General features: G+C 42.1%; 4 protein-coding genes across 7 annotated transcripts in view; 3 read left to right on the forward strand and 1 right to left on the reverse strand.

Moving 5' to 3' along the window:
- Window positions 1-84: 84 nt before the first annotated feature.
- Window positions 85-2,583, forward strand: LOC108157699 (vegetative cell wall protein gp1). Of its 3 annotated transcripts, none has more exons than XM_033389787.1 (4): window positions 85-278; window positions 348-1,011; window positions 1,045-1,694; window positions 2,214-2,583. In XM_033389787.1, exons 1-4 carry the CDS (start codon window positions 113-115, stop codon window positions 2,381-2,383), a joined length of 1,650 nt encoding a protein of 549 aa, XP_033245678.1. In that variant the 5' UTR covers window positions 85-112; the 3' UTR covers window positions 2,384-2,583. The 3 variants fall into 3 exon arrangements, with proteins under 3 accessions (XP_033245678.1, XP_033245677.1, XP_017145357.1); XM_033389786.1 differs by having other exon boundaries at window positions 86-278; window positions 348-1,044; window positions 1,078-1,694; XM_017289868.2 differs by having other exon boundaries at window positions 86-278; window positions 348-1,694.
- Window positions 2,584-3,181: 598 nt separating this feature from the next.
- LOC108156690 lies at window positions 3,182-5,845 on the forward strand. The gene is made up of 2 exons (XM_017288334.2): window positions 3,182-3,298; window positions 4,432-5,845. Exons 1-2 carry the CDS (start codon window positions 3,284-3,286, stop codon window positions 5,635-5,637), a joined length of 1,221 nt encoding a protein of 406 aa, XP_017143823.1. The 5' UTR covers window positions 3,182-3,283; the 3' UTR covers window positions 5,638-5,845.
- A 344-nt stretch (window positions 5,846-6,189) lies between these two features.
- LOC108156689 (glycogen [starch] synthase) lies at window positions 6,190-11,770 on the reverse strand. 2 transcript variants are annotated; one of them, XM_017288333.2, is made up of 5 exons: window positions 11,670-11,770; window positions 8,366-9,339; window positions 7,433-8,300; window positions 7,212-7,347; window positions 6,190-6,699 (listed from the first exon to the last, which is right to left on the reverse strand). In XM_017288333.2, the coding sequence occupies exons 2-5, from the start codon at window positions 9,337-9,339 to the stop codon at window positions 6,608-6,610; spliced, it is 2,070 nt and encodes a 689-aa protein (XP_017143822.1). In that variant the 5' UTR covers window positions 11,670-11,770; the 3' UTR covers window positions 6,190-6,607. The 2 variants fall into 2 exon arrangements, with proteins under 2 accessions (XP_017143822.1, XP_017143821.1); XM_017288332.2 differs by lacking the exon at window positions 11,670-11,770 and adding an exon at window positions 9,407-9,513.
- Window positions 11,771-18,892: 7,122 nt separating this feature from the next.
- Window positions 18,893-20,134, forward strand: part of LOC108154312 (soluble guanylate cyclase 88E) — a 41,767-nt gene continuing 40,525 nt past the window's right edge. Inside the window, exon 1 of the mRNA XM_017284569.2 lies at window positions 18,893-19,154. The gene's annotated coding sequence lies outside the window, so the exon portion shown is untranslated. The remainder of the gene's footprint in view (window positions 19,155-20,134) is intronic.

Genomic DNA, 20,134 nt, shown 5'->3' on the forward strand with positions numbered 1-20,134 from the left:
TCGCGATAACCCCCCGATAGAAGTGGTTCAGGTGAAGGTCGCGGCCAGATTGCGGCGCCCCTGTTGAGGTAGTGTCTGGAGAGATCGCAGTCTCGCATCAGTTCCACTCGGTATGTCGACCACCCAAGTGCTTATTTCCTGCCTGCCGGCAGTACTGCTGCTGAGCTTCGTCGCTCATCTTCCCGTGGAGGTAATCGCGAACAGTTCACCGTGCACATCCATAACCAATGTCGGCGCGAGTCCCTGTGTCCTGCAACCCGCCAACCCATGCGGATCAGGTGAGTCGGCTGAACGGTTCCGGTTCGCTTCCCCTTGGGATGACATCTTTAACCCTCGTCTAATCTCAGGTCAGGCCGGCTCCAGCACCATTGTGAATGTGTTAACCGGTGGCTGCACTGGACTGGCTGCCCAGACTCCAAGCAGCTCTGTTCAGAGTCCTAGTCCTTGCCCCAATACACCACTCCAACCGAGTCCTTGCCAAAATACGCCTGTCCAACCGAGTCCTTGTCCCACTACTCCTGCCGAGTCGAGTCCTTGCCCTAATACACCAGTCCAGCCGAACCCCTGTCCGAATAATCTAGTCCAGCCGAATCCTAATCCCAATACACCACTCCAACCGAATCCGTGTCCCAATACGCCCATCCAACCGAGTCCTAGCCCCAATACGCCTATCCTACCAAATCCTTGCCCCAATACACCAGTGTTTCCTATCCCCAACGTGCCTATCCAACCGAGTCCTTGTCCGAATACTCCAGTTCAGCCGAATCCTAATCGCAATGCACCACTCCAACCGAATCCGTGTCCCAATACGCCCATCCAACCGAGTCCTAGCCCCAATACGCCTGTCCTACCAAATCCTTGCCCCAATACACCAGTGTTTCCTATCCCCAACGTGCCTATCCAGCCGAGTCCTTGTCCGAATACTCCTGTTCAGCCTGCTCCCTGCCTTCCTCCGGTTCCACCCACTTATCCTCCTACCACCTACGCTCCCCCCACCTATCCTCCTCCCACATACGCCCCACCTCCCACTTATCCTCCTCCCACATACGCCCCACCTCCCACTTATCCTCCTCCCACGTATCCAACACCTACACCAACCACTACTCCACCGCCTGCACCCATCATTATGTGTCCCCATGGAACAATTCTGGTGAAGGGCATCTGTCGCCTGGTGTTCTGTGGAACAGGTCAACGCTATGTGAATGGCCGTTGTATGCAGACCCGATGCCCTCAGGGATATGTTTGGACGGGACTTCGCTGCGACAGACCCAAGATTACGGAACTGGGAAACATCCACCTGGAGACGACGATTCTCAGCAAGGCAACGGGCCAATTGGTTACGAACAATGTTAACAATGTGAATGTGGATGCACCCATCTCGATTCCCGGCCATGACTACGATGAGGAGGAGGAGGATGTAGAGAAGATACCTCCTCCGCCCGGACCATCAACCGGACCATGTTGTAGTGTGATTGCTCCACGCATCTGCAGCGCTCCACCCAATGGCACGGGCTACAAATGTGCCAGCCGGAGCCAGCAGCAGTGCGGCAGCATTTGCCAAGCCAATAAGATGGTACTGACTCCTTCGCAGCTGACCAGCTGGACGATGAACAATAACCAGATGCTCGTGATGCCACCGAACTGGGGGCAGGGACAGGCGTGTCAGGCCCCCGGATCGTGCCAACAGACCCAGAGTAAGATTATTTATACTATAGATATAGCTTAAGCAGCCGACTTTAAGTAAATCTGTACTTTGTACAATTCAACTGTCGCATTAGGGCCAAAAAAAAGAATTTATTGTCGGATAAACTCATCTCTTTGTAGTTTCTTAGAGCCTGGTTCCTTTTGGGGAAATACGGGGAATGAAATTGATTTCCTGTACAAATTTTCCATAAGTGAAAGAACACATTCGTATCGAATTGCCTACCTACCATCAAACTTTCAAAAATGTTTTAAGACTATTCAAATTACGCAATTTTTCGAATTGGAACAGTTCGTCAGCCGGTATATTTCGAACGATTTTTGAGATGAAGATTTTGTTATCGAAAAAGTGAGTTTTTGGAAGTCACGGGTCAAAGAAGGATTAGCCCACTGGAATTACAATCATCCGCATGATTGCTCATTTCTGAAGAATATTTTCAGAATCTAGGTTCTGACTGCTTTTTAATTTTCCAAGTGGATATCTAATTATCGATCTCTTTATCTTTTCGCAGATTTCTATGATTGCAGCGGCTGTGGTATGGGCGATGTGACCACATGCTCCTCGTACTGCTATACCTATCGGTGCAGTGGGCAGGGTTGCGCTTTCTACGATCAGGGACAGTACTGTGCCCAGTATCCGGGCCAGATCGGGTGCCGTAAGGAGGATGGCTGGTTCCAGTAATACAGAATATATATATGAATATTGTGCAAATTTGAAGATTCTTTTTAAAATAAGTATTCTGTACCTTATGATATTTCGTACAAGTATATTTTATCCTTAAAAAGATTACCTAAGGTCAATGTTGCACATATCAGAATCAATCAAATCATATAGGAGATAGAACCTAAATTCGGATTCAGAATAAACCGCTGGCAGTCTCCTGAAATACGTGTATTATATTTATTATTATATATTTTTAAGTATTATTTCTTTATTATAGTCTTCTCAGAATCAAGAGCATATACGAGCTAAGCCGCTAAGCGATTGGATAAATGTTATGCATAGCCAAATTATGGAACTCAATAGCTTCATACTTTTTGTGACAGAAAGGGAATCAAACAAAGCGGATAAAAAAACTGAGAAAAGCCGAAGGGGAAGACGAAGATAGCGTCGTAAAATTGCCAACTATATAGACTATACTGTCGGAAGAGTTTGATAAGGTTCGGTTTGGCTGCTTGACGTTTCAGTGCAAAGTGCTGACACTCTTATACACGTCACCCTGTTGGTTTTTTAAGAAGCACGGTATTGGAACTCCCGGAATCCCCTTAATATTACCAACAATAATTGGCAAAAAAGTCTGTTCGTTGTACAGAATTTGCCATCACTATGCAATTAATATAATAATAATTTAATATAATTTATGCCGCAGGCATACACGAATACAGCCGAAGTTGACTGATAGCTTTGGCAATAATCAATTCATTGATAATGTTATCTAGTGTTATCTACGAGGAATAGAGAAGGAAGTAACGAACAAGCTATGGCAGTTCTCTTTACCCGTTCATCGCCAACGGACGTACGAAGTTCCATTACTTAACTGAAAACGATTGAAAGAGCAGAAACAAAAGACCCACTCGAACCATGTCACGGACCAAGGTGAGTAATAAACTCTTTAAAACGAAATGGTAGTTCGTCCAGAACATTTTATTGCAACTGAAATCGGAATATACATATGGCTGCCAGTTTGAATTCTATTTATGTGCCGATAATGTCAACTTTAATGGCATAATCGGATTGGCAGTAGTTTTCTGGTGAGGTGAAATAATTAAGGGCTTGTAAATCATGGGAAACCTATGAAGGTGACGAATACGCCTTTGATACGACGAGAAAGTGCGAGGAGTATGACGTATGAAGAGTATGAATCCCGAAAAGTACAACTGTTGCCACATGGTTCGATATATCCCAGAGAGCAATCCCAATTGTAAACAATTCTGGTGTCTGAGAATCTTTGGACCGAATACAGGTGCCTCCTCCAAGCTTGGGGTAGGTTTATTTATCGGTGAAAACGGTTCGGATGAGCCTTATAACAATTCCCCGGAGAACTTATACTGGTTCGATGGGCACCTCGATTCGATGGCCGGCACGAAGACTCAGGGCGAATCGAGGTATTATAGCGCCAGAGCCAATATTGAATTGGAAATTAGTTTATAATATGGATCTGGGTCTAACTGATAACACTAGTCTATAAAAATATACATAGCTTTTTTCCGCTGCGAATCAAACCGAATTTTTATGATAGATTTGGGGCTTTTTTCACACAATTTTTGTATGTGAAAAAAGCACTACCTCTGAAAAAAAAAGTTTAAAAAATACCAGACCAAAAAAATATAAAAAAAACTGAACCTCGAAAAAAAAATTGTTAAACATTTTGAAGGCCCCCAAATCTGTCATAAATCTATCGATTTGGTTCACAGCGGAATTGTGGAACTAACCACCTTATTATGATTCTAATAAATAGTTTTGCACAACCTTGGCTACAATGAAGTCTTATCATAATACCGTCGAAACAATAGGAACTTTCGAGATTCAAAAACTATTAGTTAATTGAACATTTTATACCATTTGTACGAAATATTTGCTCTAGATGCATATTGGGAAACCTCGAATCCATAATGTGGATATTTAAGTACTAATGAGTAGTACTTCAGCTGCACTGCCACAGCTTTCAATATCACCTTATCCTTGAACCTAATCTAATCTTCTTTTCCCAATTGATATTTTTGCTATAGCTACACCTGTCAACGATTGGATGGCTGCTCGTTCTGCTCACCACAGTCTTAGTCCAGGCCGAGGATACGGTCAAGGCGGGGAACAACACGATTGTGGTGCACACTCCATTACAGAACTATGATCAGCCCACGCTGCGGGACTACGAGGAGTGCCAGGCGAATCGGGACAAATGCATAGATGTGTGTGGCGGGGATGGGGTCTGCCAGGACGAGTGTCCGCTGTGCCCGGAGCTGTACGACAAGCCGCTGATGGTGCAGGGCGTAAACGACACGGAGTTCGTGGCCCCCGCACAGAAACCCCTAAACACCACCAACATCATCCGTCTGACGAACGAGATCAACAACATCATCCAGCACGACATTAAAAATCGCAACGAGGTCAATGTCCAGGTGCAGCAGAATGTATCTCAGGTCGGAGGACGCTTCGGTTTGGGCTACAACGACCAGGGTTCCTGCTGCTTTGTGGTGAGGAGGGCGCGTGAGTGCGAGAGCAAGGACAACTGCCAGGAGCAGAGTCGCCAGCGAGTGTGTGGCGAGCGCTGCCAGGCCCGTGTGATGTTGGCCAAGCGAGTGGTCCAGTGCGATGTGGACGAGCCCACCAAGTGCCACGAGACTATCGAGTATGTGCCACGCCGGCGCAAATCCACCGTGCGTCGGACAGAATACCTTGAAGCTGCTGGTCCCTGCCGCTACCTGGGCAACTCCTGGCCGTATTTCAGCTGCGGCCAAGGACCGGCTCAAGTACAGCGAGTGAAGCGTTCCAGCTGCCAACAGTGCCTCAATCTGCCGTACGGCTATGTTCTTCAGAATGGACTGCCTGCCCAGTGCGCGGGCTGCTTCCAGGGCTATTCGGCTCCCTTCCAGCCCCAGTACTACGCTCCCTACGTGCCATACAATCCATACCCACAATTTGCACCCCTCCGCAACTGTGGCGCTGGTGGCTGCAGCAACAACATCATCGGTGGATCGCGATTGGAGCCCAGCGACGATATCCCTTCCCGCGATGACTGGATCCTGTGCGATAGCGGCAACATAGATGATTGCCTCAATAACGCCGATGGCAAGCCAGATAGTCCATCCATTCAACCTGATCCGACATCCCAGGAAAAGGAAGATGACGATTATGGCGTGCCGGCTCAGCGACGACGTCGGCGGCGTCAAAATCGTCACGAGTTTGTGAAATCCGCCTACAGCAAGCGCAATTAAACTCCAACTAAAACGGATTCCGTACTTATATTCTTTTTATACTCAAAATTGAAACATTCGCCTCTTAATCTCCTCTCTAAATGATCTTAAACCATGCCATATTCCTATGATTTTATTTGCCATAATGTATTTTGCCACGTAACAATTTGTTTCTTAATAAAGTTGCATTCTTGACAAGTGAAGTAGTGGGGGAGATGTAACGGCCAAATGGTACTTCGTTGGTGGTATTAGAAAAATAGGTCATGAACGGTGTGAATGGAAACAGCTGCAGTATTGGACATTAGTTAAAACCGGATTAACCGAGTGAAGATATATATTCTAGAAGTTACACAAATAATAAGATTGTATACTCGTATTTACAAATCGAGTGTCGAGGAATATTTGCCGCCACACCCAGCATCAAGAGTGGCTTAAATTTTGTAATCTTACCAAAAAGATTTCACATGGTTCCCTCTATCATGTTTCCTCTGCTAATATTTAATTAGAATGCTTATTTAACTAATTGTAAAATACATATTTTAATAAGAAACAAATCGGCTACAAGGGTTAATGTACTTTAAATAACGATTTATTTGATTGGCAGGGTGTAGAGCACAGGGCACAGGGCGGTAGGACCCTGTGTTTCTGCTTATAGACTAAACAACGTTTAATAAAATGTACTTCCTCATGCTATAATGGTTCTGGTTAACAGTTGCAAGCGATCTAAATATATTTATATATCATATGAATTGGATTTGATTTAAAGACATTTGTTCTTGCACTTTGCTTTGCATATAAAGGTAGTTGGTTTTCGTATAGTTAAAAAGGGGGGCGCTCGCTCATACTTCCCCATAGTTTGTTGCCCGTCTAGAAGAACAAGTGATGAAACGAAATTACTAGAACTTATGGTAATATTGCGCGTATGTGGTTTTTTAGTTGTTGGTTTATTCGTCACTATTTTGAAAGTGGTTCTTAAGGTCCACAAAGGGCTTTACTTGATGCCCAATTCCTTGAGTTCGGTCTCTTCGTCCACGGAGTCCTCATCTTCTGAGCCATGTACAGATGGGGCCGGGGTAGTGTGACCTATTGATAATTATAATGAAATTCGAATGTTTTACTGGAGGACTGCAATAGAGGTGGGTGGGCATGGAACTTATTTTCTTTGTGTCACGTCGTGTGCGTGTTGAAAAATTGAATTCTTACGCTTACGTCTTCGTTCAGCACAAAATCGCCACGACGACCAATTTATTCGCGTGAGAAATTAATGGTCAGCTTTTCCCTCCTAACTAATCGTTACATGTTTTTATGGCTTACTCACAAACACACTAAAATGTGTAAAATTAACTAAGCAAACAAAAAAGTGCATAGTTTATCATTTGTTCGGTAACTTGAACAATGATGCCTATGTTTCTTTATTATCAATAATATAATATAAGCCGGCGACGATTTTAAAAGAAATTGGAATGGAAAAAAAGATATTTTAATGTTTCTTGCTGGACCGTGCTCGGAAAATTATTATTAATTATTTAACCGGTCGTGGCGAAAAATATCAGTCCATGCCCATCTCTTGACTGGAATGCTTAATTTTCACTTACGCGATGAGGTGGGGCTAGGCGGTTCACTGTGGGGGCGCGAGAAGACCAGGTTACTGCGGGACCCGTATAGGCTTAACTCATCCACATAGTCCGGATAGACGGCCTGCAAGGCCTTGACCCTGGCCTGTCTGTAGTACTGTAAATTAAAGTAAAAGATTATGCTCGTTTAAGGAGAAACAATTGAAATAATAAAGGTCTAAATGTTTAAGAGTAATGCATACAATGCCCAGGGTACGCCAGTCGAGCAAATCGCTGAGACGCTCAGTACGATTGCGTTGAATGATACGCTGGCGGCGATTCAGACGCGAGAAGTCCATCATAAAGCTGGACAACTGCTGGATACTGTCCTCGAGGCCAATGTAGCGACGATCGACGATGTAGATGCCATACGACTTGGGATCACTGATGTGCTCCTGCATGAAGCAGCCGAAGCCCGACAGATTCGTGGTCACACTGGGTATTCCCATGACAGTGCACTCGGCGGGTGTGTATCCCCAGGGCTCATAGTAGGAGGGGAAGACGCCCAGATGGCAGCCGCGAACAAACTCCTCGTAGTCGATGCCAAACAAGGGATTAGACGAGTTTAGGAACTCTGGATGGAAGACCATCTTGACTCGATCGTTCACCGAATTGAAGAGATGACAGCGACGAATCGACGCCAGCACCGGATCGTTCCAGTCATCGGCCACATTGTGCGTAGTCACCGGCGGCATCGATTCGCGCTGCATGGCGTACATGCAACGCTTGATTTTCACCATATCGTCCTTCTCCAGCAGATCGCCTACTTCGGGTAGGCGGCCCTTGACGCATGTATCGAACATGCGCTTACCAACCGCCTGCTGCACGTTGTTGATGGTGTCACGGAGCTGCTTGATCACCGCATGGCCACGCAGCGAGTCTACATTAAAGTTGTTCGTCTTGGTGGGGAAAATGAGGAACGCCACCACCGTGGTGTCGGGGCGCTCGTGCTTCAGCATGGCGTTCACACGCGCCAGGGCCTCAATGAAGATGTCGGCGCCCTTGTTGCCGAACTCGTAGCGACCAGCGATGAAGAAATACAACGTCTTGTCCAAATCAAAGTCCATATGGCTGTGTCGCAAAATTAAGGCGAATGAACATTAGTGTTTCTGTAGGCATCAGATATGTATACTCACCCATAGAAATGACCCCGCACGAATTCATTGATCTTCTCCTTGGCCACGGCGTGCATGTTCTGGAACTCGTGAATTGCCGAGAACTTCTTCACGTTAAGGCCGTTGGGCGTGATAATGTCCGGCTTGCGCTTGAGCAGATGCTCGGCTTCGTAGCCAGTAATTTCCGAGACGGTTGTAAACACATGCGCCAGGTGCGTGGCGCCCCGCTCCAAGCAGTATCGATGGTAGATCTGCCTCTTGCCCGCCTCCTCGTCCACAGCGAACTTATCCATGTTGTTGTAAAAGTCCGTATTGCCCGCACACAAATAGCGACCCAGCAGAGTGGCATGGGTGGTGAAGACGGTGGCAATTTCCACCTGTCGTGTGCGCAGCACAATCAGGGCCACGCCGGCCTGCCACTCATGGAAGTGGGCAACAATCCGGGGCGGATTAAGGTCATGGTTTTGTGAGTATGTGACAGCAAAGTTGCGGAACTCCTCAAGGAACTCGGCGATCATGAAGCCCAGGATGATGGCATCGTTGGTCTCGATATCCAAATGAGGTATTCCAATGTGGCACTTCTCCCACATCTCCGACTTGAACTGGTCCAGCTTCCAGGCTGCAGAGCCAATGTCAAACAGAACGAGCTGGGGACTGCCGTCCACCAGCCAGCGTCCGGTGTGGATCTTGTAGCCGCGAGATCGCAGCGAATTGACGGCATCGAGCAGAGGATTGCCACGCGGAAACTCCATCTCTTCCATCTCGGTGCGGGCACAGACCTCCTTGTAGGGCCCCATCATGCACAGCTGTTCGCCCATCTCTTCGGTGGACACGTAGGCTTTGGACCTGATGACTGTGTAAATGCCGCCCACCTTGTTGGCCACCTCCCATGCCACCTCAAAGTTCCAGCGGTTCTCGCGCGAGGCAATATCGCCGCGATCGAAGTAATCCTTCAGGTCCACGCCGGACTCCACTCTCGAAAAGCGTCGATTCATCTGCAAAGAGTAATTTGAAGGTAAAATTAGTTTTATTTTTCAGCTGGGTTTCAGTATTATGTATAACCCTTAAGCCATATGGGGAGGCGTCTTGATCTTCAAACCGATAGGACATTTGTCGTCGCATCATGCTATTGATATGCTGTTCGGCTGAGTTCAGTTCGAAGCTAATCTGTTCTGACCGTAGCTGAAGTTAACTGACAACTGGAATGACTGAACCTCTCCGCTGAGGCTCCCGTTGCGAACTGATAATGTCAACTAAAATTAGCCACCGGCTTGACCCACATTACAAGCTGCGCTTCGGACGCGACGCCTTATCACTTCTGGGTCTGTGCTCGTTCCCATGCTCATGTTCATGCTGCTGTCCTGGTCATCGGCATCACACGCCGCCAGGTCGGCCCGTTGCATCATCATAGAACGAGGTGCAATCGTTGCTGCATTTCACGGTCCGGCCCCGATAAGGCCTGGCTGGGCCCAGCCCTGCGACATCGCCTCTGTCCCTGACACTCACCGGCCGTATGTTCATCCATTTGTTTGCCTGTACATTGGACTGGCACAGAAATTTTGGCCTCTATTTTTAGATGCAGGAAATTGTCCGCATCATCGGTCGATCATGAGTTTGCCAATTTTCCTTGCGTCTATGTATATTTTGCACCGACGCCACACGTTTTCATTGGTAAAATTGGTACAAAATCGAGGAGAGGTGCAACGAAACGTTCCAAAAGATCAGAAGTAAAATTGATTCGATGCACAGATCCGAGCACTGAATGAGGATTGGAGCCTTACCGACTGAGTATTGGGTATAAATGCAGAGTCGCGGCCCCAGCTGCGACTCACAATGTTCCCTCTCGTTTTTCTTTTCAAATGAAGACACTTTTTTTGAATGACCTTGGCAAACCGGCCTTATGTGCATGAGCAACATACGATTATACATACATATGTATGTACATAAAACACCGGAAGCTACATCTGAGTTATTCGCTAAACTTGAGTTTGACTAGCTTCCAAACCGATCGTTAATATGACATCTACTTAGTATTTATCCGATCTTATTTATGTAACGCGCACTCACTTCATATCTTTTATCACTCATTAATTGCACTATTTATTATCTTCCCTAACTTTAACGATAACTATATTTATATAAATAGTTGGATAGGCAGTACTGCTCTTCTTTCTCCTCATTTCTCCCTCTTGCACCACAGGATTTGTTTGAAAACACGGATGTGAGGAATGAGGAAAAGAAATTAGCGCAGAGATGCGAGAAGCAGGTACGCCGAAAAGTAAAAGTGCAAAAAGCCAGAGGGAATGATGGCAAAGCCTGCCTGGCAAAAAAACAGATTCTCTCAGTTTTCTTGGCAATTGAACAGACCATTTTCTTACACTTTTATTTTTATTCAATTAGAGCACTGTCTCCCTCGTACTTGCATCAGTACACACACGCGCGGCTCTCAAATGGTCTTCTCCTCCGCCCCTCTGCCAGCAACGACAAAACTCCGAAAATAACAGCCACAAAAGGAGGAAGAGAGGGAGCGACCTCGCAGCAGTGGTCTGAAAGAAATTGTCTGATACCCTGGCAGGGGGTAGACTGATTTACACCAGATTTTGACATCAGTGAGAGTAGTCTGCACCTGGAATGTCTTTGAGTATTTAAAAAATTACAATCACATATCAAAATTGGGTCGCTCGTATGCTATAGCCGCCATATGAACGAAGGATATGTGAGGGTATCACAAGATTCGGCCCCCGAAGCTGGCCTCCCATTCTTGTTTTTTTTTTTCATTGCCAGAACGGCGGCGTCGGTAGAAGCAGCTAAAAGTCAAATAAAGGTCAGTGGCAGTGCTGGGGCTGCTCTGCCGGCGTCGGCATGGGCAGAGCATTAAATATTGGTCTAGTTTCTGCGTGCTGCCGCTGCTTTTGTTGCTTTAATTATTGCTTTTTAACTCGCTCGTCGAGTTTGTCTTGATAATGTTCTTGTTGTTGTTGTTGCTGCATTCCGGAGAGAGCGAGAGAGTGTTCATTTTTTTTGTTTTATCAGGTAGCTGCCGGTGAGGCTCGGCGCATTGATAGCGCTGGCAGCGGCAGCGCTGCTTTTCCACGCGTTTTGTTTATGTTTCTCTTTTATCACTTTTTTTCTAAGCAGGTATTGCAATATTTTAAAAATACTATGTATATGTTTCCAGATTAATGAGGCGTCCATGTGGCGCCAATTGAAATCAATGCTGCTGATAACACAATTTGTTTATATATGTATGGATGGGTACAAAACGATTGGCACGCGCACTGCTGGCTGTAATTTGTTATATATTCATTTTATTCAAGAAAATCACCTTAAAGCTACAGCACACGAAACGAACGATTGAATAGGAATGAAAACAAAAATTCGGAGCATTAACAATAGGATGGGTGTACGGGGGGGGTAACGGTTCACACTGAGAGATATTGAAGCAGTGTGACCGACCACCCAGAAATATACCATCTCATTTTAAAAATATACCGTTAATATACTGATGAGAATACGAACTTGGGCCACATAAGCCCGCTCTATTTAAACAATTCAACGACTTGAGGTAAGACTTTCATAGCTGAACACATAATTTTATTCGATTGATAGATCCATTTCATACAAGATGTGTTAATTTTAATTACTCCTTTTTATAGAATTTTTTCTCAAATAAGGTTCAGACAAATAAAGTCAAAAGACAACAACTTAACTATATACGGAATGAAACGTAAGTGTGTCTGGTATCTGGTCCGCAACGAGTATGGACACATCAGTATACACTATTTCTTTTAATTGAAATACATCTTGAACAAACAAAACAACGAAACGCGGAATTGAGCATTGCGCTCTCTTTTTTGATCTCTAAAACGTGAAACCATTAATTGAATTTCAAATAATACCACAAAGCTGTTCTGGGCGCGGATTTCGAAATTGAATTTTGTATTAAGAAATTTACAACACACCGCAGATTTTTCAACCAAGCATTTCAACATTTTCTTAATGAATTCTTAAGAATGGGTAGGAATAATACGATACAGTGCTTGTGTGCTTTTATTCAGACTGTAACAAATATTCGATGGCAAAGATTTTTGATTTCTATTATAATTTGAATTTACCACACAGAATGCATTTTATATCTATACATTTAGATTCTAGAGTTAATATTCCCCTTGAACCAATTTTCTTTATGATATGAACAGAAAACGTCAGAACTTACCTTCAATTCCATTCAATTTTGGCATTAAAAGTAATATTTCACACAAACTTGAACGTAACCTTGCTCTATAAACATTTTAATGTTCTTTGTGGCGCGCGTCCGCTCGCTTAGCCCCAATTATAACCAAAAGATGGTCACGCAATAGCTTTCTTTCACTCTCTTTGACTCTCATTCCTTCCTGCTCTTTTTATGTTTATTAATTGAAAAAAAAAAATAAGAAAAGGGGAGTGAGAGAGGGTTAGAAGAGTTTGGTAAATGGGTCAATCGAGTGAAAGTTTGACTGCAGATATTCCAGTGCTTATTACGAATATTTCACTGGGGATATCACATAATTGATAAGAAGAACCTGCGGCAATATATGTAATTCTCATACTCAATACCATCTGGTTTTAAAGAATCGTTCTTTAAGGTATAGTGTTAAAGTAGCACTTGTACTTAGATCATAAAATAATGGAAAGGTGCTTAATTATGCATTTATTTATTAATTTGGCCTTCTGTCTTCTGCAAGACTTATTTATATTGCAGGCACAAGTCATAAAATTATTTCAATCGTAGGTATACACAAACATGCAGATGTAAATATTTATTTCGAATTCTAAAAAAAATTGCTAAATCGTGATTAATTTCTTTTCTTTCACACTTTAATGTGATTATTTAATTTATTTCTTTATTTTTGTTTGTTTGTTTTATTTTCAGTGTATAATACCCACGAATACTACGAAGCAAGCGCACTCAGCATTAAAAGGGAATCACTCATTTTATCATCGCGTCCGCCTGTCACCAGGTGGACCAGGGAGGTGGAGGCTGCCTTGCCCTTGTCCAGAGTTCAGCATCCAATGCCATTCTGTGCGCCTCACAAGGTCAAACGGCAATTGTTATCACATACTTTGTTTCGTCACTACACTGGAAATTTTTGGTGTCATAAAATTGCTTAATCCTAATATATAAAGTCCTAACAAAAATTCAGAAGTTATCTTACATTGAGTGGTAATTTCTGCTGCACTATGGGACCAAAGACCTCTTTTTATGTAGCCAGCCAGCTTCTTGGGTACGACGTTTCCTTTGTTCACATTAATTATAATTGTTTTAAGGCCGTCGTAGAAATTTCTGGCCATAACTGGCTATACCTCCTTCCGCCAAAAATAATGCAGGAGAATCACATAGGCCTGTCGCTAAAAAAAGTATATCTTTAGCAGTTGCACCCATCCGCTGCTCAGTGATTAATCTCCCACCAAATTATGAGAGGAAGTAATTTTGAAATTTAACTCCAGGGTTTCAAGACGTGCAAAGGGGCAAACAACCACTACTCAAGAACAAATATAACAAATAGACTATAGACGTTACATTTTTGTTTACTTAAAAACGACTAAAGATCAAGGTTTTAATTTAACCAAAAAACGGTTGTTGGTCCTATAGTGCCTTGTTTAAATGCTTAAAAAAATAACTTATGTATATTTATAAAAATTAACCATATAGAATGCCCGTCCTCTGTATATAATGGATGCCTACTGAGTATACCATTGTCGAGTCCCATTTTTCCGTCTTTCTCGCTCTCTAACTGTATCCGAAGTTGCTTCTTCTTATTTATGTCGAGTCTGCATTGAATGTCTTTGACGCGAGGAGCTCTCTGTGTGTCCTTGATAACAATCAATTGATAACAGGCACAATGCGGCAAAAACAATGGTGTAGGAGTACTGTCTGCGGCGTTTCTTTGCAGCAGGCGGGAGCTGGCTAGCAGTAAATCATTTTGGAATACCGTTTTCTGGCATTGAGCCAAAGTTTATTAAGATAAGATCGGGAATTCCCTGAGAACAAGCTCATAATGGTCGCATATTTTTGGTTTCAGCTCCTGCAGACACACAGAGCACACAAGAGGAGCGAGCGGGAGAGATAACGGGACACATAACATAATATGAGATTCGAAGGGCGGAAATAAGCATCACCTTTTATTTATACACTGTGCTCAATCTCTCTTGTTTCATACTCTCTCGCTGTCTTTCTCTTTTAGTTTTTAGTTCGTTTTTGCAATTTCCTGCACAGATACGCTCAGAGTGTGCTTATTTTAAGTACTTCCTAAACGAGGCAGCAGCCAAATTGCAGCCATAGCATTATTTCCGCTTCTGAAGCTGTGCAGGGAATAGAGGAATAAAGACGAAATGCCGAATCTTTTGGTTATCTTGCAGATCCATCCATCTTTTTCTAAGGCGGCTGTATGATATAGTCAACCGATTTTAGTCAGATTTGATCACGTATTAAGAAATGCAATACCTCTTTCACACAAAGAATAACTTACACCCAAATAACATTTAAAATCCGAAGATAGAATAGCAAAAATTATACTAAATTCTCGTGTACATATTATAAATAAAATTTTTAGGTTGATTCTTTAACCGGAACCGGAAATTAAATTGTAAATATTTTCATAAGAAAACTATTTATTTTGCAACTGCATTGAACCTTCAATAAAACCAGTTGCTGCCTCGTTTCGCCAGTACCTTAGTGATTATTCCTTACCCCCACATAACAAACATAAGCACCCGGCTAGGACATCTACTCGTTCGCTTATCTAAAGCTGTGGAAACTGTTGGCAATTTAAAAGGACACAAATATTTTTGTGGCATTGCGAGGTCAAGGATAGAAGCTGGAATTCTTGTTTATTTGTCACAAAATTTCAATTTTGCAGAGAACCTTTGAACAGAAATGAAATTAATTAATTATTTTCTTTGATGGCATTCTTCTTATAATATTTTGTAATGTTCTCGGATTTAATCATCATAAAAATTAATTATTCTTACAATGAAAAGAGTGTGTGGTTCCTGAATGTTTAATTAAAAAGTCAAACTTATAGAAATTTAACATATTTTTTTAAATTTTCCTTAAATCTTAAACAAAACTGGATTTCCCAGCGCTCCTTTAAAGAATCGTTTTTCTCTGCATACATTTATTTGGAGCAATGCCCAAACTCAATTCCAGAAATATCGCACCAAAAAAGGGGGAGAAACCCCCTCTAATAATAATTCAGACGTATCTGCTGGTATCATCCAAAAACTGTCATGGAACTAACAAAGAAATGAAAGTCCGAAAATAAACGAGTGATATCGAGGACAAGCGTTTTTGCCACGCCATAAAGAGCTTAATTAAAAACTTGGTTATAATTCATTAGCGACCATGGCCGGGCACGTGAACTTCACTCAGCCCGGACCAGGACCTGGAGGAGCGGGTGGAAGACACTCAACTTAACCGACTTAAGGTTAAGGGACGTCCAAGTCAAATGTGACTAATTTATGTCACGGCCCCCAAACACTAACCCCCATAATCGCCCAACCCAATGTCGAAATATTGCAGGACAATAAAGATAACAGCAAAAGAAGCTTCCACACGGAGTCAAGGTTTCGTTGATAGCATTGAGGCGACATAAGCATAGGCACCAAAGGCAGCACAAGCAGCAATACAAGCATGAAAAAAAGCAGCAACAGAAGTCGAATTAGACTAGAGGATACCCACTAAGCAAATTGATATAGTAAGGGCTAAAAAAGAATAATATTCCAATATGGTGCTCAAGATTATCGTGTCTCTTAAATCCAGGTGCCCATTTAGATACCATATATTATAATTACGCAATAGTTTCTGGCATATCTTAAAATATTAGCTCTCTATAATTATCCCAAGTCAGAGCTTCACATCCTTGAAATAAAGCTTTCGAACAAGACTGATGCGTAGGATGCTAGACCCTTTCTTGCGAACTTACCGACTACTGGTAATAATGAACAGAAACTCCTGTTACATACCTTCATATGATACTAACATACCCTTGTCATTATTAATTACCTCGCGTCAAAAGTGTTGCCTACTTTGTGGCGCATGCGTTTGGGGCTCGCCATACGTACATGCAACATGGTAAATGTGGTTGCTGTTGTAGGTGGCTGCTGCTGCCGATGAGGGTGGTGGCATTCTGGAGGATGCTCTGCCACTGTTTGTACACAAACTGGGGCAGAATCGGCAGCAGAGGCATCGGCAGAGGCGGCAGCAGCTGACGGCACGAATTCGAATTTCGAAAACTGTTATCACCAATGCCGAGTATCTGTGTTGGTGCTTCTCTCTGTATGTGTGTGTGTGGGTATCTGCGTGTCTCTGTGTGGCGGTGCGGACCTACCAGTGGCAGATGAAAGCCCATCAGTCGGCGGCTGTTGCACGTTGCGTGTGGTTTCGCTTGGCTCCAACCCCGCATCCTGCGTGACCCGCGTCCGTCCCCGGCTAAAACTCGTATTCAAAGTGCGTTTAGTTGTCGTTGTTGCTGTCAGTGTTGGCGTTGGGTGTTCGTTTTTTAATAACGCAACAGCAAGTAGCGAAAGTAGTAGCAACTATGTCCTCACAATCCTCCTGACAAGTTGCAGACCTGCCATTTACCATTCGCAGTCCGTGGTAGTCGGTTGTCATCGCGCTTATCTCCGGATTCGGATCTCCTCAGTCACTGATCGCATTGGGAGAGCATATTGAAACGGTTGAATATTTAAAAAATTATTATAAGTCCAATGAAATATTAAATATATAAAAATAAATAAATGCTTTTGAGCATATAACTCTCATCAGCTACAAATAAAAACAAAAAAAAACATTACAAAGTTGTAGAGCATATTATAAAAATTGTAAAAAACAACATTGAAACAGTTTAAAACAATTTAAGAAATAAATAAATAAAAAATCCAATTAATTATTTTATATTTTAATTTTTAAAGTGAAGTTTCCAGTGAATTGAATTTCCCAGCCCAAAACAATGATCCCTCAAAAGATTGTACCTAAATACAAACATTTTGAAACCTTTTTATAGAGGCTATCTCTCTTAAAATATTTGTTTGTGGTTGGGGTTGGGTTAATTGGTTTATAAATTTGGGTCCTTATTATATGTTGGAGCATTTATAAATTTATTTTAAAATTATTTGTGTAATATTTAGTTATTAAAAATGAAATAAATAACATTCGAACATAACTTTAAAAAACACCTAAAGTAAAATTTAATTATTTAAATAATTCAAAATCATTTAAAGATTAATAAACAGAATACTAGGTTTACTTTAACTTTAAAAAATTTTAAAATTTTAAAATATTCAAAATCACAATAAAAGCCATAAATTACGTTAATTACGTTAATAATTTACAAAAGCAATTTGCGCAATTAAATTATAATTCATTTGGAATCCCTCCAACGTTTTGCTTGTGGCGTTAAGCATACGCCTAGTAGGCCAATTTAAATGCCGTCAGATCTTTTCCCTTGTGGAGCAACCTTCCAGTAGCATCCAGCAACAGACTCTGTCTGAGCCACAGCCTCCCAAGGGGCAACATCAAAAACCACTTTATAATGCGATTTGCCAGAGAAACCAGTTAAATTGCGTAATTAATTCAAGCGAGCAACGACAGGAGCAGCTTCAGCTGCTACTCCTACGGGGAAAAACACCAGAAATATTACGAAAATAACTCAACAGCCACATGCCAGGACGGCTAATAATAATGCCCTCCCAGAGGGTATTATAATTAATTCCAAAAGTTGGAACATTTACGGTTTCTATGATCTATACATCTCTTTTCACGTATCTATGGAATTGATCTTTCTATGGAATCTATCCTTCATGGATAGGCTTTTATCACTTATTCCTATCAATCTGTCTTGATACAACCATTAATTGAATATCAATATATTCATCAGATCAGGTTGTACCATACAAAAAGTCTATCTTTAATCTATGAGCGACAGTTTGGATTTATTTTATAGACAGAGAGGGACAATATTTCTCTATATTCTGGCACAGGGTATTTCAAGCTTCCAACCGTTGGATCTTGTAAGTCCTTCACATTTTAAATTCTTTTAATTTTGTTGAGACCCCAAAAAAGGACATGCCTATGCTACGAGTATATGTATATGTTTGAGTTTGTAAGAAAGAGAAAGAGTGTGGTAAAGTGAGAGTGAGAGAGACGGAGTTACTCCTGGAGTTACGCTGAGCTCAACAATTTTACCACAATTTAATTGAACAGAATTCCGGAAGCAGCGAAAACGGTACTTCTTTAAACGAGAACTGAGAATCATTTATCGCGCCGCCAATTTAGTCGTCACGCCCCATACATAACCACCTCCCACCACCACCTATCCCCACATTCCAGACGTGCAAATCCCGCTAAAAACGAACGGAAATAAAAACACGCAACAAAAAATGAAATCAAATCAAATAAAATCAAATTATATGAGCAACGCGAGCCCCCCAGAAAGAAGAAATATATTCTTACTTCTGGCTTATCCCTGAATTCCCATTTTCCGTTTCCCCCTTTCTGGGGCAGGTTAAGCTTGCCGCAAGTCCGCATCACATCACATAATGAAAATCAAAGTACATAAATTTAAAATTAAATGTCGTAAATAAAGAGAAAATAATAATAACGTTAAAGTATATAAAATATACATATGTATAAGTGAATGTGCGGCGACGACCCACAGACCGCAAGACAACGAGAAAGAGCCAAAATTTAAGAAACGAGTCACATTAAATATTAAAGAATCAACAAGAGATACTTTGGAGACCTGAGAAAAGGAGCAATCTCCAGCTGTTGGTAAGTTTCCCACGTTAAATTTGGTTCATTTGGAATACAAAATTCAATTTTCGAGCCGAATGGGCTCTGGGAAGAGGAATCCTCATTAACAGGAGCCTAATAGTAACCCTTTCCATGGGAAGTAAATACATAGGAAGTGGTTTCAAAGTTGTTTAAATAATATAATATTAATAATTTGTTCGCTGAGATTTTCGTAGTAATATTTTGAAAAGGGTCTAAGATAAAATTAGCAAAGGAAAAAAAAATAAAACAATTTTAAGCAAAGTTCTTTTCCGACTTATCGAGTTGATTTTTAAACTTGTAATTTAATAATGTTGTGAAAAAATAAAATATATTGTAAGTCGTTAACCGCTTGGTAACAGTTAACAAATAAACTCAAATTGTTACAAAATTCTATGTGCAAAACCGACAAAAGCTTTGGATTTGAACTCTCAAGTAATTTGGACCTAATTACGTACAACTTTTCCATTTTTAGTTTTCCTTAAATTCCTTGGGGTGTCGCTCCGGTTTATTCAATGTTTATTTTATGTACCCCACAGTTTTTCTCAAAGAAGAAAGCAAAAAAAAATTAAGAAAAAAAATTATAGGCGCATCGTTAGCTAATCAATGACCGGAACCCTGATTTATCAGCTCCTTTATTGATTTATTTGAAATGCCGGGGAAAGCACATCTCTCCGTATTCCCCTCCATTTTCTGCTATTTAGGGAAGTGGGTGCCCAACTTGAACATTTACGAGTTGTGCATTTAGATGGCAGCCGATGGCGGCCAGGGAAGTCCCATAAAAACAAAGTCGAGGCCATAAAACACAAGAAGATGGCCAACCAAAGTGCAACCAAGAAAAAAATTCGCACATATGAAACATAAAAAAAGTTGCTCCTTGGCGTTTCTTAAATAGTTTTATGCGTGCCATCAGAAATGTATAAAGGCCGCATAAAATAAGGAAAGGAAACCCAAAAATATCTTTAAAAGGGAAATCACTC

The sequence above is a fragment of the Drosophila miranda genome, chromosome 2, assembly GCF_003369915.1.
Source record: "Drosophila miranda strain MSH22 chromosome 2, D.miranda_PacBio2.1, whole genome shotgun sequence".
In the NCBI taxonomy this organism is placed as follows: domain Eukaryota; kingdom Metazoa; phylum Arthropoda; class Insecta; order Diptera; family Drosophilidae; genus Drosophila; species Drosophila miranda.

What these genes read in the sequence shown, in the direction of transcription:
- LOC108157699 (XM_017289868.2), top strand. Translation starts at nt 113, where the DNA reads ATGTCGACCACCCAAGTGCTTATTTCCTGCCTGCCGGCAGTACTGCTG. An exon ending in CGCCAACCCATGCGGATCAG is followed by an intron (nt 279 to 347) that starts GTGAGTCGGCTG and finishes GTCTAATCTCAG; the next exon opens with GTCAGGCCGGCTCCAGCACC. An exon ending in ATCGTGCCAACAGACCCAGA is followed by an intron (nt 1,695 to 2,213) that starts GTAAGATTATTT and finishes ATCTTTTCGCAG; the next exon opens with ATTTCTATGATTGCAGCGGC.
- LOC108156689 (XM_017288332.2), bottom strand. Translation starts at nt 9,469, where the DNA reads ATGATGCGACGACAAATGTCCTATCGGTTTGAAGATCAAGACGCCTCC. An exon ending in GTGCGGGGTCATTTCTATGG is followed by an intron (nt 8,301 to 8,365) that starts GTGAGTATACAT and finishes TTTGCGACACAG; the next exon opens with CCATATGGACTTTGATTTGG. An exon ending in GCCTAGCCCCACCTCATCGC is followed by an intron (nt 6,700 to 7,211) that starts GTAAGTGAAAAT and finishes AATTATCAATAG; the next exon opens with GTCACACTACCCCGGCCCCA.